This window comes from Schistocerca cancellata, chromosome 1, assembly GCF_023864275.1.
Source record: "Schistocerca cancellata isolate TAMUIC-IGC-003103 chromosome 1, iqSchCanc2.1, whole genome shotgun sequence".
Classification (NCBI taxonomy): Eukaryota; Metazoa; Arthropoda; class Insecta; order Orthoptera; family Acrididae; genus Schistocerca; species Schistocerca cancellata.
In genome coordinates this window covers 367,479,350-367,503,973 of record NC_064626.1, presented here as the reverse complement: position 1 = coordinate 367,503,973, position 24,624 = coordinate 367,479,350, and the positions used below count along the sequence as shown (strand labels likewise).

Here is a 24,624-nt window from a genome sequence, read left to right as displayed (position 1 = left end):
AGAGTTCCACAGTGGCGTAAGACAAATACGGTATCATGCAGCACTGAAAATAAACTATCAAGGGACGAGCAAAAAATTATTGAAACCAATCATGTTTTAAAAAAATTAAATACATTGAACTCATGTTACTGTTTCTGACATTCCAATGCAACCAGTAGTACGGCACGGCGGTGTACTTCCTACGTCCACTTTGAACAAAACACAAGTTTGTCCATAAGTACCTCCAGGGTCCATATATCTGTGGACATAACATCTCTCCAGCTTTAAATTCCTAATATGTGCCTTGACGAAGCTAACAAGGAGCAGGTTTGTCACAAATGTAGACAAATCACCCGCTCCATATCGAATGAGTTCACACCTGGACATAGACAGCCCAACGAAGAGATTTCCAAAGGAGGCTGCTGTCTCTCCTTCCCGGGCAATTCGTGTCTGCGACTTCAGTGAACTGCACACACTTATTGGCGCTTGCCGCGTCACAAATGACGCCTAGTAGCACTAGTAACGCGAGTTGAAAACTTCGGGAGATTCCCCACCCACTAATTTGTGTCAATCTTTTGTATGTCAGTGAAAATGAGACAGATGGAAAAAAGTAAGTAAACTGTTTATTATTTCAAAACTAATCACCATAACTGTTAATACTTTTATCCCACTGTGAGGCAATACGGTCAGTGCCTTCGTCGAAAAATGGTTGCGGTTGCATACGGAACCGTAATTGTACCCAGGCGTGGCCTTCTTCGTCCGAAGTAAATTGACGACCACGATGTCTTTCTTCAGGGCTCCAAAAATATGGAAATCACATGAAGGGAGATCGAGACTTTGTGGAGGACGTGTATGGGCTTCCCGGCGAAACTTCTGCAACGTAGTCGAATCAACCACGGCAACACGTCGGCCTCCCTGAAGAAAAACATTAGTGGCCGTCGATTTGCTTCGAAAAAAAAGTTGCACGCCTGGATACAATAATGGTTCTATAGGCAACCACAAACATTTTCCCATGAAGGCATTGACCATCTTGTCTCACAGTGGGATTAATGTATTACGCCGGTCGGTGTGGCCGAGCAGTTCTAGGCGCTTCAGTCTGGAACCGCGCGACCGCTACGGTCGCAGGTTCGAATCCTTCCTCGGGCATGGATGTGTGTGATGTCCTTGGGTTAGTTAGGTTTAAGTAGTTCTAAGTTCTAGGGGACTGATGACCTCAATTGTTAAGTCCCATAGTGCTCAGAGCCATTTGAACCATTAATGTATTACTACTGGTGGCTATTACTTTTGAAATAACAAACAGTTTACATAATTTTTATCCATCTGTCTCGTTTTCTATTGACTGTCCATTCTGTCCATTGTAGTTTTCGCACAGACACTCTTCTGAAACGCTGGAGGTACTTATGAATATGATGATGATGAGGTCCCACATTCCTTGACAGAGATAAGGGGACGATGCGGGGGACTCGCACCGCCGTACTAGGCAAGGTCCTAGCGGAGGTGGTTTGCCATTGTCTTCCTCCGACCATAATGGGGGTGAATGACTCTGCGTTATTACAACAGTTATTGTGAAGCAGCACCCGTCGACGTCATGTTTAAAAGTTCCCAATACTTGGCATCGCACATTCATACAAGATTCTTGTCAAAGTATTTATAATGTACTTCAGTGCCATTTCATAAAAGTTGAAAGTGCTATTGCCCTGAAGCAGAACTGCCTTCGCCGTCTGTTTGCATAGACTTTTCTTCACCTCCCTGTTCCAGAAAGAGCTTTCCGGAGTGTGTATCGTTAATTATGTAACTCTACTTCGTGTTTGATCTACAGATTTTTGGCTATTATGAAGCAAACCATATTTCTGTAACAGAGGGTGACTGCAAATTTAGTGACACACAGTGTGTCATGATAGGCGGTATGCATATTTAGACTTAATCGGGAATACTACAGAGTTTTGTATTTTATTGATACACATATTTATCAGTTATTTTACAATTTTAATCTTTAGCGCGAAGAAATACTGTACACAACACACTTATTTACACGCTAGTGGAGAGAAGTTTTAGTGTCCCGGCACGCACAATGGGGAACTTTTCACCGGTGCAAACGCCATTGTAATCGTCAAGGGACAGATCGGAGAATGCGATGCCGCCCAGACTTTTCTTCCTGGCGTAGGACGCCTTGTACTCGGCAGAGTGCTGGTTCTCGTAGCCGACCCAGAGGCCGGAGACTTCTCTGGTAGGCAACCGGAAGCCGTAGGAACCCAGGCGGTCCGTCGGATCCGTGACGCGGCGCAGTGTTGTTCTGTAGGCAGCGTTGGCGTCGTTTGGCAGCAGCGTGCAGACCGTCTGGTAGGCGAGAAGTCCGGAAATGTTGGCTATGCTGCCAGCGGCTCCAGGACCGTCGGCGTCGATCGGTGGAACGCCCGTGATCCTGCTATCTTTCGTCAGTTTCCAAGTGCGGGCGAACGTTGGTATGCCGAGGATGATCTTCCTGGCTGTAAACAGAAGTAAACAGGTATGCGAATTTCCGGTGGGGTGCAGACCGAAATGTCCGCTAAAAGCGACCGCTGTTTGACCATAGTTAGGAGAAACACTTCAGACAACAGGAACTATTCCCAATATTCGACCTTTTTTGGTCTCCGTTGACTGGGCTATTACTCCACCAGCATTATCGACATTATTAGTCTAAACGTGCCCACGAGGATAATAACAGAAAAACGACTTTTGTAAACATTAACCTCAAACTAATATTGCCGACAGTTCGATCCGAACTTAATCCTTACAAGCGCATAAGTTTCGTAGTCCGAAGGCCATGCGAATACAAAGAAGTAATTGTTTATTTTATGCTGTTCTTTTTAACTTAGTGAGTACATACCACAGCCAGTCAATTGAATACCAAGAAAGGTCGATATAGGAAATAATTAGTGCAGTCACAAATTTTTGTATGGCGGTAGGAGGGAGTGCCATGAACAATATACTAAAACCCCTGACCAGTGGGGGCTGAGTGTGGGAGTGGGGGTACATTTGTAGTTCAATTTTGTACGTTTTTCTTGAATAATTCGAAAATCTATCCCAGTGTACAATTTAACTACATTAAATTTCCTATGAAAAAGGTCCCCCCCTTTTTTTATTGCATAAAACGACAGCTGCAGTGGCAGCTGAATCAGCCTCTACATATAAAGCAGTGTGTGTGTATGTGTGTGTGTGTGTGTGTGTGTGTGTGTGTGTGTCTGAAATCTTCTCCCAAACACTTGGATCAATATGAAACAAATTTGGCACAGAAACAGCAGGCCTCCAGATATGAGCACTGTGGTATTCATAACCACCTAGCTCAACTAGGAGCAGAGATACAGGCAAAAAGTAGTTCTCCAGTATTGGCGTATAAGATACTCTGCACAACAAGCATGTCGTGTGGGAACAGTAGGGGGCAGCCTATATGTGAGGGTCAGGAAAAGGTTTCCCAAGTCCCAACATGTTGGCTGCCCTGCATGACTGGCCTGTTATATTTGTGCAGTACTGCTGTATCAACCTGCTTTGCATGGTGACCTGTACGTGAAATGATTTTCAATTGAACTGTACTGCAAGGGCTACACATCTGTTGAGCACGGCTGGGAAAGATTGAGATGGATTGATTAGGGGATGGACACAGAGAGGGGAGGAAGAAAGGGACAGAGAGAGGGGAAGAAGGAGAGGTGAATAACGTAGACGGAAGGTGTAGAGGTGTAAGGGGCAGGTGGAAAAGAAAGAGGGGGTGGCAGAAATGGAAAGAGAGGGGGAGGAGGATAAGGTCAGATGAAGGGGGAAGGAAGATATGGTAGGAGAGAGAAGCTCGAGAAAATGGACAAAGAGAGAGACAGGAGGAGATGAAGACACAGAGAGAGTAGGCAGAAGGGGATACGTAGAGGTGAGAGGATTAGGTGGACAGATAGATGGAGGAAGTGGTGGACACTGAGAGATGGATTAGGAGTGTGTTCGGTATATGTGTCGAATCCATACGTGAGCCAAGTGGAAGGGAATGGCTAATAAAATTAAATAAATGTGACTGGCAGCAGAAACAAGTATTTCACGCAGTCACGGTACCTAAACTTAACTAACGTGGGTATAAATAATTCTGTAGGTACTGCGAAGTTTCTCTTCAAATTGAAGTCCCTATGGTTTCTGTGTAGTAGTCGTTTAATTCACCGCGTACTTCACTGGGCAGTTTTCTGAACGAAGAATGGAAGAAATAAGGATTGAGGTTTAATGTCCAGTCGAAAACAATGTGACAGGGATGGGGGATTTCAACCGCATTCTTCCCGAATGCGAATCCATTGTGTTGCCTCGCTTGGTGATGTTGCCTCATACATACAGGGTTATTACAAATGATTGAAGCGATTTCACAGCTCTAGAATAACTTTATTATTTGAGATATTTTCACAATGCTTTGCACACACATACAAAAACTCAAAACGTTTTTTTAGGCATTCACAAATGTTCGATATGTGCCCCTTTAGTGATTCGGCAGACATCAAGCCGATAATCAAGTTCCTCCCTCACTCGGCGCAGCATGTCCCCATCAATGAGTTCGAAAGCATCGTTGATGCGAGCTCGCAGTTCTGGCACGTTTCTTGGTAGAGGAGGTTTAAACACTGAATCTTTCACATAACCCCACAGAAAGAAATCGCATGGGGTTAAGTCGGGAGAGCGTGGAGGCCATGACATGAATTGCTGATCATGATTTCCACCACCACCGATCCATCGGTTTTCCAATCTCCTGTTTAAGAAATGCCGAACATCATGTTGGAAGTGCGGTGGAGCACCATGTGTTGAAAGATGAAGTCGGCGCTGTCGGTCTCCAGTTGTGGCATGAGCCAATTTTCCAGGATGTCCAGATACACGTGTCCTGTAACGTTTTTTTCCGCAGAAGAAAAAGGGGCCGTAAACTTTAAACCGTGAGATTGCACAAAAACGTTAACTTTTAGTGAATTGCGAATTTGTTGCACGAATGCGTGAGGATTCTCTACCGCCCAGATTCGCACATTGTGTCTGTTCACTTCACCATTAAGAAAAAATGTTGCTTCATCACTGAAAACAAGTTTCGCACTGAACGCATCCTCTTCCATGAGCTGTTGCAACCGCGCCGAAAATTCAAAGCGTTTGACTTTGTCATCGGGTGTCAGGGCTTGTAGCAATTGTAAACGGTAAGGCTTCTGCTTTAGCCTTTTCCGTAAGATTTTCCAAACCGTCGGCTGTGGTACGTTTATCTCCTTGCTTGCTTTATTCGTCGACTTCCGCGGGCTACGCGTGAAACGTGCCCGCACGCGTTCAACCGTTTCTTCGCTCACTGCAGGCCGACCCGTTGATTTCCCCTTACAGAGGCATCCAGAAGCTTTAAACTGCGCATACCATTGCCGAATGGAGTTAGCAGTTGGTGGATCTTTGTTGAACGTCGTCCTGAAGTGTCGTTGCACTGTTATGACTGACTGATGTGAGTGCATTTCAAGCACGACATACGCTTTCTCGGCTCCTGTCGCCATTTTGTCTCACTGCGCTCTCGAGCGCTCTGGCAGCAGAAACCTGAAGTGCGGCTTCAGCCGAACAAAACTTTATGAGTTTTTCTACGTATCTGTAGTGTGTCGTGACCATATGTCAATGAATGGAGCTACAGTGAATTTATGAAATCGCTTCAATCATTTGTAATAGCCCTGTGTAATGAGGCATCCTCTAAAAATTCTGTGATATTATGTGCTGTACAACACTGTTGGCCATTATACTTGCAACATCCTGAAGGCGGCATGCAATAAACTTCAAACTGTAGGAAGCTACTACGTGCTTGAATATGCGAATGATTACCATTTGAAGGCAGCTGCACAAAGCAGGTAAGTGTAACGCCAAATACGTATTGTCTGCAAGGAAAGATTACGCAGTAGGTTTCTCATTCATAAACCGCATTTGAATGTTGGTTTCTAGTGAGAAGATCATGTTATGTCTAGTATTAGAAGGAGAAACGCCTACCAACACATGACGGAATTCGACATCGGCCGGCTCGTGGCCTATCGGAACTGCGGTTTATCACTCAGCGACATTGCTGCTGCTCGTGCTGGTCGCGATCCCACCACTGTTATACGAATATGGAACCAGCGGTTTCAGGAGCGCTACACTCAACGCCATAGAGCATATCAACGGCTGCATGCGATTAGCACCCTGGAGGACAGATATCGTTCACTAGGCCCTGCAGGACAGTAGATCTACGTCGTATACTTTTAGTTTGGCAGGAAACGGCCTTGTTTGCTGCAAGACATCGGTGACATCTGGAGCACCACGGTCCGTTAGCACGGCGACCTTTGATGCAGCTTCTCTTGACGTGGTAGCAGAGAGGCGCGCCAGTAGTGGTGCTCCCAGGGACACCATAGGACGCAGCAGCGCTGCGACGTCTTCTCACACGATTGCTATTTCAGCGTACCTCAACGCGACGGATGTGGTCCTCTGTGGAGGCTTCGAGGAGACTGCACGTTGCTGGATTGCATTTGTCATTGTCACATGAGTCAACAACTGGCGGGCTAGTGGAGCTGACATTGGGAACATGACAAGAACACCTATGTTTATCAGAGCAGCCGTTACGCTTCTGACGAAATAAACCCTGTTCTTTCTTTTTTTTTTCGAGATCGCTGTGACGTTATAATCTACAAACTAATACAAGGCGTTTTGCCTGACGTACCTGGATACAGCTGGTGTTCGACGCTTGCTCTGGCCATTTCGATCTCCAGACCTGTAATCCACTTATAACATATCGTCATGGATGCCAAAATCTACCATTTCACCAGTAGCCAGCGTCAGCGTTTGATGAAACGCTGCAGCATAGAATGATGTACCCTTATCTCGATGTCCAGCGGGATTACGGTCGTGCCTGCCGGAGGTTCCAGGTCTGTGTACTACATGTCCTATCCTGTGTCACCAACAAATTTAATCATATGTTCTTCCAACTATACTTCCTAGTGCTGCAATTTTAACTGCCGGCAGTGTAGATATTGCGTAACACAAACGATAAACTTGACAATTTTAGCAACATAGTACTATGAGGCTATGAAGTTAATAAAATGAATAATAAAAACAAACATTAAAGTACTATTATGCGACAAATTAGTAAGCAAATGGGACAGTAATATTTTCGAAGACCGAACAGCTGGTACTACCAGACCAAGTGGAAGTATCAGTTGCCGCCAGCAGGGAACCGTAACCGTTTCAACTCTCGTTACTTTGCCAGGAAGACAGCAATATCGACACTCTTGTGTACAACTGCGAGCGAGTTTGGCAGAAAATGATTAGAAGAGTGCAGACCGAACTGATTTCATCACCCTCGTAACGTTATGCTCAAGAGCCAATACTGACCTTGTTGGGCGCTACCTCTGACCGCATATGCACCGATCTTAATATTAATAGGTAACCCCCATAGACTAATATGTTATGAGCCCATAACAGACTATCTACAGTAAGGGGAATAGTTTTGCCTCTGACCTCAAAGCACTATTCGTTAAAAGTCGGCATCATTCGGAACACTTCGTGTTGACTGTTTTAGACAATTACCTCGCTCACCGGCCCAGGATTATGATACCGTAACTGCCCGACGAAGCATTGTTGGGTTGTCTTTGTGAGCGGATGATTAATTGATTAACGATAGTACCTTTACTTATCTTTAAACGCGTTATGCAAAATAATATACGATCACAAATGTTTACTAAATGTTTTGAATGCCATTTTTCTTCTAGTCATTGCATTGTATTACAATAGCCTTAATTTTGTTTCAGATTCCTTACCACAAAAGATACACCACGTTTGGGGTGTATCTATAATGCGCGTTCTCGAATGCATGTTACATCCGTGTCAAAATTTATACCACAGAAGCTACCTGTACGAGTCGCTCATTCTGCGATTGGCCAGTAATAAAAGACAAACCATAAAACATTCCCCCCCTCTCACATCCCTTAACCCCGCAGTAGCTACGCTACTTACCCCTCTTTCCGTGAGCTAAGCAACCAATTTCTTTCAGTTCACTGTCGACTTCGGCAAGATCAGTTAAATTTAAGCACATCTTAAAATATTACTATCTCTGTAAGGATTTTCGTTTTGTGAAATACAACGTTTTATACACACATCAAAAACAGTTTTGCGCCACCTCGTTTCCGAGAGTTCCGGAACCTGTACAGAAAATTGGAATAGAGATCAACATAAACATCATTTCTGCCCTTTTTATTGCTAATGAAAACCACACATTGCATGTCGTACCACCATACAACGAGACCTTCAGAGGTAGTGGTCGAGATTGCTATAGACACTGGTACCTCTAATACCCAGTAGCACGTCCTCTTGCATTCGTCGTGGCATACTATCCACCAGTTCATCAAGGCACTGTTGGTTCGGATTGTCCCACTCCTCAATGGCGATTCGACGTAGATCCCTCAGAGTGGTTCGTGGGTCATATGTCCATAAACAACCCTTTTCAATCTATCCCAAGCATGTTCGATAGGATTCATATCTGGAGAACATGCTGGCCACTCTAGTCGAGCGATGTAGTTATCCTGAAGGAAGTCATTTACAAGATGTGCACGATGGGTGCGCGAATTGTCCATGAAAACGAATGTCTTGCCAGTATGCTGCCGATACGGTTGCACTATCGGTCGGAGGATAGAATTCATGTATCGTACAGTGGTTATGGCGCCTTCCATGACCACAAGCGGCGTACGTCCACCTTAAAACAGCAGGAAACCTCCAACTTGCTGCACTCGCTGTACAGTGTGTCTAAGGCTTTCAGCCTGACCGGATTGCCTCCAAACACGGCTCCGACGATTGTCTGGTTGAAGGCATATGTGACACCCATCGGTGAAGAGAACATGATGCCAATCCTGAGCGGTCCATTCGGCATGTTGTTAGGCCCATCTCTTACGCGCTGCATGGTGTGGTTGCGAAGATGGACATCGTCATGGACGTCGGGAGTGAAGTTGCGCATCATGCAGCCTATTGCGCACAGTTTGAGTCATAACACGACGTCCTGTGGCTGCACGAAAAGCATTATTCAACATGGTGGCGATGCTGGCAGGGTTCCTCCGAGCCATAATCTGTAGGTAGTGGTCATCCACTGCAGTAGTAGCCATTGGGCAGCCTGAGCGAGGCATGTCATTGACAGTTCCTGTCTCTCTGTATCTCCTTCATGTCCCAACAACATCGCTTTGGTTCACTCCGAGACGCCTGGGCACTTCCATTGTTGAAAGCCCTTCCTGGCACAAAGTCAGAATGCAGACGCGATCGAACCGCGGTATTGACCGTCTAGGCATGGTTGAACGACAGACAACACAAGCCGTGTACCTCCTTCCTGGTAGAATGACTGGAATTGATCAGCTGTCGGATCCCCTCCTAACAGGCGCTGCTCATGCATGGTTGTTTGCATCTTTGGTCTGGGTTAGTGACATCTCTGAACAGTCAAAGGGACTGTGTCCGTGATACAATATCCACAGTCAACGTCTATCTTCAGGAGTTGCCTAGCAAAAATATAGGGGAGGGAAAGTATCCATTTTGGTACAACAAACATATTAGGAAGTTGCTAAGAAAGCAGAGAATTTTGCACAGTCGTTTTAAATGTAGTCACTGCTCCACTGACAAACAGAAATTATGCGAAATGAAAGCAGCTGTCAAAAGGTCAATGAGAGATTCTTTTAACGAATTTGAAAGCAATATTTTATCTGCAGATTCAAAAAATAACCCCAAAAAATTTTGGTCGTACGTAAAATCTATGAACGCTACATATAATTCAATATCTTCTCGTGCTGACAGTACGGGTAATGTAACAGAAGGCCGAAATTCTAAACCTAGCTTTCAAAAACTCGTTTACGATAGAGGACTACAGCACCTTTCCCCCTTTCAATTATCGAACAAGGGCAAGGATGGCTGACATAGTGTTTAGTGTATCTGGCATTGCAAAACAATTAAGAACCGTAGACGCCAGGAAGGCATCTGGCCCAGACGGTATCCCCGTAAGATTTTATGTTGACTGTGGTACAAATATAGCACCATTCTCATCCATCATCTATCAGAGATCATTGGAACAGCGGGAAGTTCCACGGGACTGGAAGAAGGCCCAGGTCATAGCAATCTATAAAAAGCATAAAAAATCGGATACACGTAATTACCGGCCAATTTCACTGACATCGATTTGTTGTAGAATCATGGAACATATTTTGTGTTCAGACATTATCAGCTTCCTAGACTATCAACACGATTTTAGGAAACAGCGGTCTTGCGAGACACAGCTCGATCTCTCTGTGCACTATATACAACAGGCTCTACATATCGGCTCCCAGGTTGATGCCATATTTCTCGACTCTCGAAAGGCGTTCGACTCAGTTCCGTACTGTCACTTGCTCCAAAAAGTGCGCGCTTACGGCCTATCCGATGACATATGCGGTTGGATAGATAGTTTTCTAACAGACAGGGAGCAGTATGCCGTCCTGAATGGGGTGGCTTCAACAGAAACAAGCGTAACTTCAGGTGTGCCCCACGGCAGTGTAATAGATCCGCTGCTTTTTACGATTTGCATAAACGATCTGGTTCATGGTATTGACAGCGGCATTAAACTGTTAGCCGATGATGCTGTAGTCTACAGGAAAGTAGTGTCACACGAAAGTTGTGAACAAATCAGTGAGATTTGCGGAAAATAAATGCGTGGTGTAATGACTGGCAGTTATCTCTCAATATTAGTAAGTGTAACGTACAGCGTATAACAAGGCGAAAATTCCCATTAATGTACGAGTACAAAATAAATGCCCAGTCTTTGGAAGCGGTAACATCCGTTAAGTATCTGGGTATGACTATTCGAAATGATCTCAAATGGAATGATCAGATTACACAAGTAAAGGGCAAGGCGAACTTTAGATTGCGGTTTATTGGTAGAATCCTGAAGCGATGCAGTCCTTCAACAAAGGAAATTGCTTACAATACGTTAGTTCGTCCAGTCTTAGAGTATTGATCGTCTGTATGGCACCTTCACCAGTTCAGTCTGATTTAAGAGATTGAAAAGGTCCAAAGAAGAGCGGCAAGATTCGTGACTGGTACATTCAGCCATCGCGAGAGCGTTACAAATCTCATAGAAAGTTTGAAGTGGGGCACACTTGCAGATAGACGGCGCGCTGAGCGGAAGGGGCTGCTCACTAAATTCCGAAAACCGAACTTCGCCGAGGATGTAGAGCATATATTATTACCACCAACTTTCAAATCGCGCAATGATCGCCACTCAAAGATAAGGGAAATTAGAGCTCGTACTGAGGCGCTCAGACAGTCGTTTTTTCCTCGCGCGATCCGCGAGTGGAACAGACGGGGGGAAATATGACTTTGGCGCGAATTGTGCCCCCCGCCACACACCGCTTGGTAGCTATCGGAGTATATATGTAGATGTAGATGTAGAGTTCTGGGAACCGGGGTGATGCAAAACCTTTTTTATGTATGTATTTCTGAACATTTAAAGCAAGTTGCCAGTCTCTAGACCACTTTAAAATCTTACCAAGACCTGACTGAGTATTGATGCAGCTTCTTTCAGATAGTACTTCATTGTAGATAATTGGATAATCTGCAAAAAGCCTGCTTGTACTATTAATATTGTCTGCAAGGTCATTAATATACAACATGAACATCAAGGATCCCAACACACTTTCCCGAGCACACCCAAAGTTACTTCTACATCTGACGTTGACTCTCTGTCCAAGATAACATGCTGTGTTCTCCCTACCAGATAGTCCTCAGTCCAGCCACAAATTTCACTTGATATTTCATATGATCGTACTTTTTATGATAAGCGTAAGTGTTGTACTGAGTCAGATGCTTTTCGGAAATCGAGAATTATGGTATCTAGCTGACTGCGTTGATCCAAAGCTTTCAGCATGTCATGTGAGAAAAGTGCGAGTTGGTTTTCACATGATCGATGTTTTCTAAATCCGTGCTGGCTGGTATTGAGGAGATCATTCTGTTCAAGGTACCTCATTGTGTTCGAGCCCCTAATATGTTCTAAGATTCTACAACAAACCGATGTCAAGTATTTGGACGATAGTTTGTTGATCACTTCGTCTACCCTTTTTTAGACTAGTGTGACCTATGCCTTTTTCCAAGAGCTGGGACGGTTTTTTTTCGCGGGACCTATGACAGAATATAGTTAGAAGAGTGGCTAACTCAGCCGCAAATTCAGTACAGAATCTGACAGAGACTCCGTTGTACACTGGCATTTTGTTCAATTTTAACCATTTCAGGTGTTTCAACGCCACTGACACTAATTCTTATTTCATTCACCTTCCCAGCGGTACGAGGATAAAATTGAGGCAATAGCTTTGGTGCCATTAACACTTTTTACATACGACCAGAATTTATTTGGGTTCTGTGAATGATCACTTGACAATATTCTCCTATCGTAGTCATTGAATTCATCATGCATTGCTCTCTTGGCAGCCAAACGCTTTTCATTCAGCCTCTTTCTATATATAGCCCTAGGCTTTGTTTTACATCTATTATGCAGTAATCTCTATTTCGTGCTTGTTTTAGTTGTCCTTTGTACTTTGGTAATCATTGTTGCCACAACCGTGTCGTGGTCACTGATACCAGTTTCGATGTGGACATCCTCAAAGGGGTCAGGTCTATTTGTTGCCTTTAGATCCAATATATTTCCATCATGGGTGACGTTCCTAAATATCAGTTATAGGTAGTTTTCAGAGAAGACATTTAGTAAAGTTTCACAGGACGCCTCATCACGCCCACCACTAACAAAATTGCAGTTTTCTCAGCTAGTTGTTGGATGATTCAAGTCTCAAACGATGATTAAAATTTGATTGGGAACTTACATACAAGTGGACTGTGGTTTTCTCTAAAGTTTCCGGTAACATCAGGAGATGAGTCTGGTGGGCGATAGAAGGATGCAATTACCGTCTATTCCCACCCCTGATACTGAGTCTTGCCCAAACAATCTCACATGCAGCTTGAAAGGTCTCTGTTGGATTCCTTTCATGTTTGATTTCTTAAATCTGTTGTCATTTACGGCATAAATTCCTCTTCTAAATTTACTGTGGCGTTTCTGACTATCTGGGAGGAGACTGAGTAGTGGAATGTGTTACTTTTACACATAAACAAGAACGATCTGTCACACTACTGCACTTTAAAACACAGTTTATATGTAATTCATGTCACACAGTCTCATACGGAACCTACATCCGCTTTCTTTTATATACTGTATATGATAAGATACTGTCATCCCCCTTCCCTTCTGTGTGAGAGGATGAATGAGCAAATGTATTTCTAGTTGCATGCTCGAGGGTAGCAGACAAGCCTGTCTGCTAGAGAACAGTAGGACCAACGTCGGAACAGGTAGCTACGCTTTCTAAAAGCAAAGAGGTTTCTATCCAGTAGTATGGTCCTGTCCGTCCCTTGTCATGTTGGTATAGGAAGCTGCCCCTCTGGCCACTTCCGTTTGTATTTGTGAGCCACCCTCAGGAAGGGACCAGGTCAGTCTGTCCATGGCGAGCGTCTGAAGTGGTAAGATCTCCGGCTAAGCGCGTGTCTGCTAAGTCCGTAGGACAATGGATTTCTTAATTTCAGCCTACCTGAAAATTTAATCACCTTTATTTCAGGTTTAGCTCTAAAATATCTAATGTTATCTTAAATTGCAACGCAGTGTATTTCGAGTGTGAAGTTCAGAATATTTTCCAGTAGTTGCTTTGTCACTACTTTGTGAGTAAAGTGGAACCACGTGTTGATCAGTAACTCTAACTAAGATCATCAATCTTAAATGCGAGTGTGCGTGAGATTATAACATCTCGTCTTGACAATATTTTTCAATATAGCAACTTTTCTTTATGTTCAACCCACGTGGGGTGTACTTTGTGGGACCACTACCACGTGCTTATATAATTGTTTGACCCATCAGGTTAATAGCAAGATGTTAGTAACCAGTTCGAGGTTTTTCTTTTGTAAATTGTTTTTCGATATAATTTATTTTAATTATCAAAATTATTGTGGAGTTACACGCTTTGTGTAAACCAAGTTGACCACGTGAAGCATGTGGTGTAATCATCAAAGTAGCCCTCAGCTATTCTCTTTGGGAAGATTTCACAGAGAGTTAGTATGAATTTAGTATACCAGTGTGTGGTAATTACATGACGGACAGGATTGTGCTACGAACGTAATTTCTTTGGGTGAAAATTGAATCGGTTGGCTGTGGTTAATTTCCTCTTGCATATGTTTCAACGTTCTTCATGTGTTATTTTATGAATGCAGTGTTGTATGCAGTCTCCCAATCTTGGCTCCATATTTGATGTTTCCCGTAAGATTACAAACTCACATTTTCCGCAATCCTAAATACGGCACCAGTTTAGTTGTGAATCAAATTTAATATGCTGAAATTTCAATGATCAATGTTAAAATAAAATTCCAAATATAAACTGATTTATTTCTTTTTATTTAAATTCTCTTTTATATATATATATATCACCGGTTGTCGTATGACTAAAAAAGATTATAATTAATGTTAGTCTGGTTGGGAATTTGGTAAGCTAGACTGGATACCTGGTGAAACAGTTGCGCAGTAATGCAAGGTTAACTTCCCCAGACAGCTCACAGCTTTTAACCCGCTTTTATTGTCAATCAGCACCGCTTACACCACAAAATAAAGCAACAACGTTATAAGCTTCAATTTCTACCTTGGTGGATTTGGGTTTCTCGTCTACTGCGACAAATAGTACACCATCCCCATTTCCCATTTGCTTATCCTTTCGATATACACTTAAAGTTTCCCCTAAAACTCACTGATATCAATTTCAAATTTCAATCAGCTTTCTGTACCTAGTATTACGTGAGTTTCACTGATTATCATGAGCACTTCAAACTCTGGTATTGTTGCGAATGCTTCGGCAGTTTGCCGTTACGATTTTAATACTCTCACCCGTGGGGGGCGTTTCTTTCGATCTTACAGATGCTTTACCCTTTAGCCGCTACAGTACGCCGCCAAGTGGCGTTTGCTGCTTAGGTAACTGAATGTTATAACTTTCATATAAACTCATTCAGTTACCTAAAGTTTGATTTTTGATCATAACTCTACGCCGCGCCCTACAAACAAAATTACCGCTACGGTAGATAAATCGTCTAGCAGTAGATACTCGGTGGTACCTGCGAGGAGCCGGGGCGGGTCGCTAGTGTTACTAGGAAGTACGTCTGAAAGACACGGGCCGCACGATCACGTGATTGGGGCCGCATGCTGCCCGCGCGCGTCAGTTTTATAACGACTGACGTAGCAGATGTTTGACTAAGCAGTAAAGGCACTGTAACAAACTGGTTAATTCTAGAAGAGCAGAACCGATCGGATCATTACGAATGACGCTGAAGAGGAGAGCCTCTCCTTGACGGCACAAATAGACCACTCCCACTATCTTAAAGCACTCGATTAGTGGCATCGATGGCGATCATGTCGTTCGCACTCGATTATCTGGTTGCGGTATGGTAAGGTCTTGTGTGTGAGACTATTCTACCGTTGGTCTTACACCTGCTGCCTCGCGGGAAGATCAGCTATCCGTAGCCGCGGACAACAAAGTCCAGCGTCCAGTACTGAAATCTGCACAGCAGCCAGCCCTAATGGGTATTCCAGGGGTCTACCAACACAGCTCCGGTCCAGGTAGAAGCTGTCCTCAACCCCGTCTTATACGAGCTGCTTTCTGGTCAAAATCGACTACTCGATATGCGGGCACCTTTTGTGCCTGCATGTAAATCAGCAACCGACCGCGAAGCGAGTGTGTCTGTAGGTTATGCCGTGTAGGGAGTTCTAAATTTCCGGGTATGCTGCACACTGCACATTCGCAGAAACAAGAGAATTTGGCGGCGTCTGCTAAAACCTAAATTTAAGCTATCCTGACGGAGCTCACATCTATTATAGAAACGGAGTATGACTTTCCTGTCCCCTTTATTTTCATTGTATTGTTTGCTTTTTTTTTCGAAGCGCTTTGAAAATATACACAGGGTTCTGAAATTTTTTCCCACTGGTGTTCTCTTACAAGATATACGATATATCCAAACCAAAAAGATATTTACGTATTACAGAAAAAAACCCTACTCTACGCAGAGATAAGATAGTAACTGGATAAAGTGCTTTGATGAAAATTATTCAACCGTGAAAAGGTCCGAGTTATTTGACGAGAAAAATAATTTTCGATGTTATTTGGCACTCATAAAAAAAAAAGATATAAAAGATAAAGCAAAAAAGACGCTGTTTACAGCATTATGGATATCGTTTGCTGTGTTTGCACTTAGCAAGTATATATTTCCTCCAGCAAATAAATGAATGCTTCTATGTTCTGAAATGTCAGGATGACAGTTTTCCTATTCTATCAGTGTTCAGCCGTGTAAAATATTTATCACCCGACCTTTGACAAGAGCTTCCGCTATGAATTCTGAGATGGACATTGATAAATTCTATTATCATTGCTTTTGCTACTATAGTCTGACTTTTTTGTAAAAAGGATAATCCCCATAACCTCATTTTCTTCGTTAAAATGTCAAATTGGACAGCACACAGCACTTAGAACACATGTAATTTTAGCGCTGACTTGTAAACTAAATGATCGCTCAAGGCGGACGAGACTCACAAGGAGAGGTCCCCAGTGTTTGGGTTGACTTCTTTTTGAGACCATATATTCGGTGAAGTAGCTTAAGATCCCAGGTATCACACCCTGCAGCCATTCACCATGGTGGGCCATCGTTTGGGAGTAATTTTTTAAAAAAATCTAAGTTTTGTGTGACGACTGATTGTATGGCGTAATGGATAGGGTAAGGTCTTCAGTTGCAGAAAGTTATGGGTTCGAATCTTGTAAGGTGCCTTAAATTTTTCTTTATTTTTAAATTTTTATTGAAATGACTTTGATCATTGGTTTTATTCAATTAATTGGTTAAAATATATTTTTTATTTGTTCCTTTGTCTCATCATTTTAATCATCACGTCAACTTAATTTTTTTCCTATCATTCTTTTTCTGCTTGAAATTTTTATTTATTTGAATTCAATTAATTTTATGTATTAATTCTGATTTAATTACTTTATTTTTATCATTCTATTTTTTCGCCCATGTTAACGCATTCTTTTCTTCTTCTTTTCCTTGTGCCCTTGTCCAACAGTTTTGCAGGGTCGGCATGGTTATTGTCCGATTTAGCAGGGTTAATGTAAGGGGTGGCCAGATCTCCTTCCTGTCGCCACCCCATTACGCGAATGATGATGATGAAGATGAAATGATGAGGACAACACAACTACCCAGTACTCCGGCAGAGAAAATCCCAACCCGGCCGGGAATCGAACCCGGGAAATACACATCTTCTAATGAAAAATACATTTTCGACATCATTGCAAGTAAATATAAATATATTATCTCATCTTCTGTTTTAACCGATAGATCAGCACTTTCAAATATTTAATTATTGTAACAAATAAATATAATTAAATTCACATTCACAAAAATTCCGAGTGGTAAAAGCGTGACCAAAAATGAGAACAAGCGAAAAAGTTCATACGACGATTAAAATGACGTGATAAAAGGATAGAAATAAAAATTTACATTTAAGCCAATTAACTGAATAAAAATAATGATCGAAGTCATTTCGATAAAGTTTTAAAGATAAAAAGAAATATAGCATCTGGGAAGATTCGAATCCACGACCCCCTGCAGTTGAAGGCCGTACCCTATCCGTTTTGTCTTACACAAAACTAATAACAAAAGTGACTAGCTTACAATGAAATGATATAAACAAAGTGACAGTTAATTGCAGTCATCAGTTACAGTATTCATAGAATGCGGAGTGATATTCAGTCCTTAACAGAAGCACATGGAATCAAATTTAACAATGTCCTCCAATCGAGAGGCATTTTCACTGTCACCTTCAACTGGTGGCTGTTGAGCATCCAAATTTTCTTCTTCTGCAGCCTGAGGCGCCTCTTAGTCAATGCCCAGATCCAACTTAATCATTCAGTAAATCCTTAATGCATGCTCCATAGTCTCCTCCAGAGTAAACTATGGGGACTGAAGAGAAGCCCGGAGCAGCAGCATCGCAAAGTCCTTCACTGCCTTGTCATTATTGTCAGATTCAGCCTTCTAACAGCATGCTTATGGAGTTAAAGTTCTTCCTTCGTAGCACACACCAGATGTTTGTCTTCATATTCTTGTATCTGCTGTACTACTGATTTACCATATCTCTTATTGTGGTCCGTGTTTTTTTTAATTCAGTATTCAAGATGTTCATCATCTCCAAATTGTTAGAAATGTAGCTTGTATATTTTTCCATTAGCCAGATCGCTGCGTTACTTTTGCCTGCTGGTAGTAACTTTCTTCAGGTCTGTAGAAAATGTTAGTCGGTACATTGTTTGCAGAAGTTCTTGTTATTTGAGCAATTTGCTCGCTGGTCCACCTCGAGTTGATAATCCGAGCTCCACAGGTATACCGATGAGGCTCAGAGTCAATAAGGTTGCATTTACTGCAGAGGTTAGTGTCACTTAAATCGATGACAAAGAGTCGCTCATTAGTGCCGATGATTATATTGACTACCTTGTACCACGCTGTTCTCACGTCAGACGAAATAACGTTACTACTGATGTTTTTCCAGACCACACTCCGTACTATTCTGACATATTTAGTTTCTATGTTTTTTTTTCCTTTCTTTCGTACTTCCTTCTTTCCTCTAAAATGGCCTTTTCTCTAATGTTCGTGGATTTTAAAAGCTTTTTGTTGAGGTAGCTTCGCTCAAGATAAAATTCACTTACATGTTTAAGTTTAATTTTTTTGTGTATTGATTGGCAGTTCTACCCTTTCCGATCTAGCAAAGCATTATACTAGTTTTGCTGTAATGGTTTCTGGGTTGTTGCACATTACGCTCGATGTTCGTTTGACATATAACGTCATCGCTTTCGACTTGATGTTGGTTAGTCCCATTCCTCCATTGCTTGGACCCGAAACAATTCCCCTTTGCGTAAAAAATTTGCTAAGGTCGTCATGATCGTTATCGCCATCAGTGATGGGATGGGAAGAATCTGTGCATCGTAGTAGGCCCTGGATAAAATGTACGTGCTGATAAACTGTATTCTGTAGAAAAACTGTATTCTGTTGACAATTTTCAGTCAAAGCGTTCTCGATTTTCTTTGCCACCTCACGCCAATTCATTGCTATCATTCGTAAAAGGGAAGTTGTCAGTGCTATTCCAAGAGCATTGTGTTCACTAACATGGTTCGCCCACTCAACGCGTAATTAGAAATATTTTCAGAAATTGAATTTTGTTTTCATTTACCATACCATCTGATGCGGAACGTTATTTTGCAAGTGCCATCTCTATGTGTAACACATCTGCGTGGTCTCTGATGATTACGCCCACACCGCATAGCCCCCTACCGAGATCATTGTTCCTTGAACGGTAATTCCAGCCAGTTTATGATATAGCTGTCTCAGGAAAGTTTCCAGCGATAAACGAACAGCGACATTGACAAGGGGCTTCATTGGGTAAAACCCCTTGTTATTTCTATTTGTTCTGTCAGTTGATAGTTAATGGAGATGTGTGCAATAGCATCCATTGACATAGTCTTGATGATGTCAATGGTTTTTGGTGGGAAGTCCACTCGGCACAAGGTCTCCATCAGGTATTTGTGATTAATTTGATCAAATGCCTTGTAGAAGGGTATGAAAAGCAGTCCACATTTTATGTTACATGACTATGTTAGCGCAATGATATCTTGGTACAAACAGTTTGTAAAGTCGTGCATCTAAAAGCACATGTCTGCTGTTGGTCTATGATGTCAGCGGTGCATGGCATAATGCGCTTATTAATTACTCGAGCTATAATTTTATAATCTGAATTTAAAAGCGAGATCGGCCCTAGGTTATTAAGTTTTTGCGACCTCTGTCCGATGGAATCAATCGACCAATACTACTCTCTTTATGTAATGGTTTTGAGAGTCACATAAATAGTTTGATCACCAAAATAAAATTAATCCAAAAATCCATTTCACCATGGGAACGGAAAATGATAACAGAATATCTTTCTTGGATGTTTTAGTTATGCGATGGTCCGATGGAAGTTTGGAACATACAGTTTTTCGGAAAGTAACACGTACGGACAGATATTTGCATAAAAACTCCAATCATCATCCACGATAGAAGACAGGTGTCATTAAAAGTCTTGTCGATAGAGGCGAACGGATATGCACATCTGAACACCTGGTCTTCGAAATAAAACAACTGAAGCAGGCCTTCGAGAAAAATGGCTACTCAGGGAAAGAGGCAAAGAGAATTTTGCGTCCAGGGAACAGGAGACCGAAGGACAAAGATGAACCACAGCGACGGAAAAATAGTTTCTCTCTCTTTTATGAAAAAGGTAACGCGTCAGATCGGTAAGATTTTACAGAAACATGACATCAGACCGGTCTTTAGACCAACAAAGAAAATGAGTACTCCGATCTGTGAAGGATAAACGCCCTTCTCTGTCGACATGTGGTGTGTACAAAATTCCGTGTACGTGTGTTAAAGTTTATATTGGAACTACCGAGAGAGCGTAAATACACGGCTAAAAGAGCAGAAAAGTCTGAGCCGACTAAGAAAAACAGAGAAATCAGTTGTAGCAGAGCATGTTCTTCAGTCAGGAAACTACGAAGTTTTTTGAAACAGAAATTTTATCTACAACGTTAAATTATCATCCACGACTATGTAGAGAAACCATTGAAACTGATAAGCGGCAGGATAATTGTAGTAGGAAAGAGGAGGCAATGAAATTGAGCGATATATGGACAGTAGCTCTACAGAATCGCTAGACAATTTTATCTTTGACAAGACGACAGTAGATAGTCAAGTTTTATCTTTGACAAGGATCATCTCTGCTCATCACGTGTCACTTCGACCACGTCCTCTTTTCTATAGTATATATGTCGCTCTCGGACGTCCGACCGGTCGGTCGGCAAGACAGCGGAGCAGCGCCTCTGAGGATGTCCAGCGCAGTCCTGGACGAAACGTCAGAAACAGAAGAGTTTCTTGGACCACGACCTCACATCCCGAAAGGTTTACCAGCAGCTATGTCATCCGATCGTGAAATCCTTCATTCTGTTAACCTACACTCATGCTCATAAATTAAAGATAACTGCAGAATGTGGTTCCACACAACGTGGCACTACACAAAACTGGCGGTAATAGCATAGGCACATAAGGAACACACACGAAACAGATCTGTAAGTCTACGGTATTGGTGATAAGCTGAGAAAACCGTCCCGAAACAAATGTGCTACAAAACGCCGCTGTTTCCTGCGCGTGTACCCCGACATCAATATGGGATATGATCACCATGCATAGGTACACAGGCCGCAAAACGGGTTGGCATACTCTGGATCAAGTAGTCGAGCAGCTACTGGGGTATAGCCTGTCATTCTTGCATTAGTGCCTGTCGGAGCTCCTGAAGTGTCGTAGGGGTTTGAAGACGCGCAGCGCTACATCTACCGAGAGCATCCCAGACGTGGTCGATGTCGTTTAGGTCTGGAGAACAGGCAGGCCACTCCATTCGCCTCATATCTTCTGTTTCAAGTTACTCCTCCACGATGGCAGCTTGGTGGGGCCGTGCGTTATCATCCATCCTGAAAAGGCGGACATACTGGTGCAAAATTACGTCCCGATACACCTGACCTTTTACAGTTCCTCTGTCAAAGACATACAGGGGTGTACGTATACCAATCATAATTCCACCCCACAACATCAAACCACGACCTCCAAACAGGCCCTTTCAAGGAGATTAGGGAGTCGGCAATGACAATGCACCGTGTTCTTGACACGAGGCTTTACGGGCTCTCCTGTGACCAGAGGTCAGTGGGATGCACCTTGCAGGTCTCCTGGCGAATAAACCATGTCTGTTCAGTCGTCTGTAGAGTGTGTGTCTGGAGACAACTGTTCCAGTGGCGGCGGTAAGGTTCCGAGCAAGGCTACCTGCAGTACTCCGTGGCCGTCTGCGGGCACTGATGGTGAGATATCGCTCTTTTTGTGGTGTTGTACACCGTGGACGTCCCATACTGTAGCGCCTAGACACGTTTCCTGTCTGCTGGAGGTGTTGCCATAATCTTGAGATCACACTTTGTGGCACACAGAGGGCCCGTGCTACGACTTGCTGTGTTTGACAAGCCTCCAGTCGCCCTAGTATTCTACCCCTCATAACGTCATCTTTGAGCCATTTTCAACACACAGTCACCATTAGCACGTCTGAAAACGTCTGCACACTTACTCGATGCACCATACTCTGACATGCACGAATACACCTCTGCATATGTGGACTGCTGCCAGCGCCACCGTGCGACGACCGCAGGTCAAAGGCACGGCTTGGGTATACCCCGAGGTGATTTAAACCCGCAAACCGCCCACCAAAGCAGTGTTTCATCATGTATCAGCATTATCCTTAATTTATGAGCGTGATTGTACATCACCGTATAGGTGGTTTCAAAAAATCAATCACACTGCTGGGGACCTCTCCTTTTCAGTACAGGAATAAAACACAAAGGACGCTGCAGTAGACTCCCTTGTCTCGAGTAGTCAGCTGAGACCTGAGAAGCGATCGTGTAAAAGGGGATTTAAATTCGAGCGTCACACGAATCTGACGGCCCACCGTGCCGAGGGGCCAGGTACAACATTCAGCACGACCACGGCGGGATAAACACAGGCAGTGATCTGAGGAGGATTGAGTACTGCCCAAAAAGGCTTGTGAATCAAACACACACGTCGCGGTCTCCGCCATCTCCGAGCAGGACTACAGATAGGGCGTACCTACCTCGCCAGCGGACGGCAAACCGGGTGTAATAGACTTCCGCTCCGAGCTGATGCAACGTCCTCGGTAGCCCTGAGTCCGCTGTTGGATTCTGCGGATTCCTCTAAGGATTACGCAGACCCCAGCCGTCGGGAAAGCAAGGCAACGACTTGTATCATGAGTAATAAGTGGAATAATCTTGAATATTATTTAATTGCTCCTGACGATGACACACAGGTTCTCGGTCTGTATCCGGACAAAACGGCAGAGGTTTCTATCCCCTTAGTGGGCGACCCCTACAGTACTCCAGGCAGTGGACAGTCCGCCAGGACTGTTCATACTAGTCCCAGTGGACCACCAGAGTATCGAGAGCTCAGGACATCAAGAAGGGAAGCCTCCTAGATATCCTTGCATGAGTTTTGATCTAACATGTCTCCCAGGAACTCTGAAAATCTGCGCACTCCACAGAATTGGCAAACTGATGCAATTAAAACTATGTGCGGAAGAGATGTTATATATTCGTAATGGCACTGCAGAAATCTGACATACAGGAGTAAAAGCAATGGGACTGGAACGATCTAATATTTATAAACGAAAATTGGACAGAAAAATAAAAAAAAAACAACGACGTTCGGAACTGCCATTTTTGTCGAGTAAAATCTGACCAGTTGCATGTACGCCGAGAAATAAAAACTACGCTTTCATCAATGCACACGCCTCCATCAAAACTGGCAACAATTTTTCTCGAATTCAGGTGACCCTTACAGGACAGAAACAGTGCCTCTCTGTCGCTAGATTCGTAACTGGCGAGATCTTGGAAGTCCGTTAATGGGACTGCAGTGAATGCTGAGAACACTAAAAAAGAAGAATACCACGCGTCCTTTGAGAGGGTCTTTCATGTCGCATTAGCGTCACGTAAATCCTTGTAAATGGGCGGTGACGTACGTCAGCTCGCAGCAAGCAGCTGGCAAAGTCCCAATATGCTCCGCCTTTCGTGAAGTAGCTCACACGCGATTCGTGCGGAAGAAGAACATGCAGTGACAAGTTGCGACACGTACTAAAACTGGTAAAACGTTCTGTTCTCGCTTATAATACGTTATAAGAGGATAGCCCGGTAAGTTGTGACCTATTGCCCATTCCCGCCGTACTGAAAGGTATGAGGTTTCTGTCTGAGGTTGACCGGTTCCCTCGAAATCTTATATCTGTGTTGTGTCAGCCCCAATATAAACAAGATGTTGTTGTTGTTCTTGTTCTGTGACTGTTTGCGCTGTTTCTGAGGTCAGACATGTTACTGGATTTTTGAATTCTCGGAAGATGACCCATGCAGAAATTTACCGCCAGCTAAATAATAGTACGGAATATTCATGCCGATGTGGACGACAGGAACATATTTTTTCAGCCAAAAACTCTCGGATCAAAAGCGAGGTGTGGCACGGCGCGTTTTCGTGGTGAAGAAGAAAGCTGTTGTCCTATTTTTATGGTCTCTTTCTTCGTACATCCTTTAGCAAATGCTTCAGTAGCCCTCGTAAAATTCGGCGTTTACAGCTGATCCCCTTGGAACCAATTCTGATCGCGTTATGTCCTCAATAACGAAAAAAACAATGAACACGACTTTGCTATTCTATTCTGCTTAACGTACGTTTTTAGGGCGAAATTCACTGGTTTTTCATTGGGAAATCTGAATTTTCGTCTCTGGCTCATACCCATAGACGTAAGTTCAGTTACAATTTTGGACATAAAGTCCGGAGCTGAATAAAGACGGTTCTTCAACTCCGTGCAAACTGACTCAGGATTTTTCTTCTGTCCATCACTGAAAAGTCTGGGAATAAGTACTGCACTAACTCGTCTCGTAACAAATTATC

At 43.3% G+C, this 24,624-nt stretch overlaps 1 protein-coding gene across 3 annotated transcripts in view; it reads right to left on the bottom strand.

The window, feature by feature from the left end:
• Positions 1-24,624, bottom strand: part of LOC126174792 (chitinase-like protein EN03) — a 165,016-nt gene that overhangs the window by 64,031 nt on the left and 76,361 nt on the right. For 2 of the 3 annotated variants that reach the window (XM_049921190.1, XM_049921166.1), the window contains exon 6: positions 1,911-2,465. The exons of the other annotated variant lie outside the window; for it this stretch is intronic. In XM_049921190.1, the coding sequence (XP_049777147.1) occupies positions 2,008-2,465 (458 nt within the window). In that variant the 3' untranslated portion in view covers positions 1,911-2,007. Of the gene's footprint in view, positions 1-1,910; positions 2,466-24,624 lie in introns of those variants that run through there. 3 annotated transcript variants of the gene reach the window in all.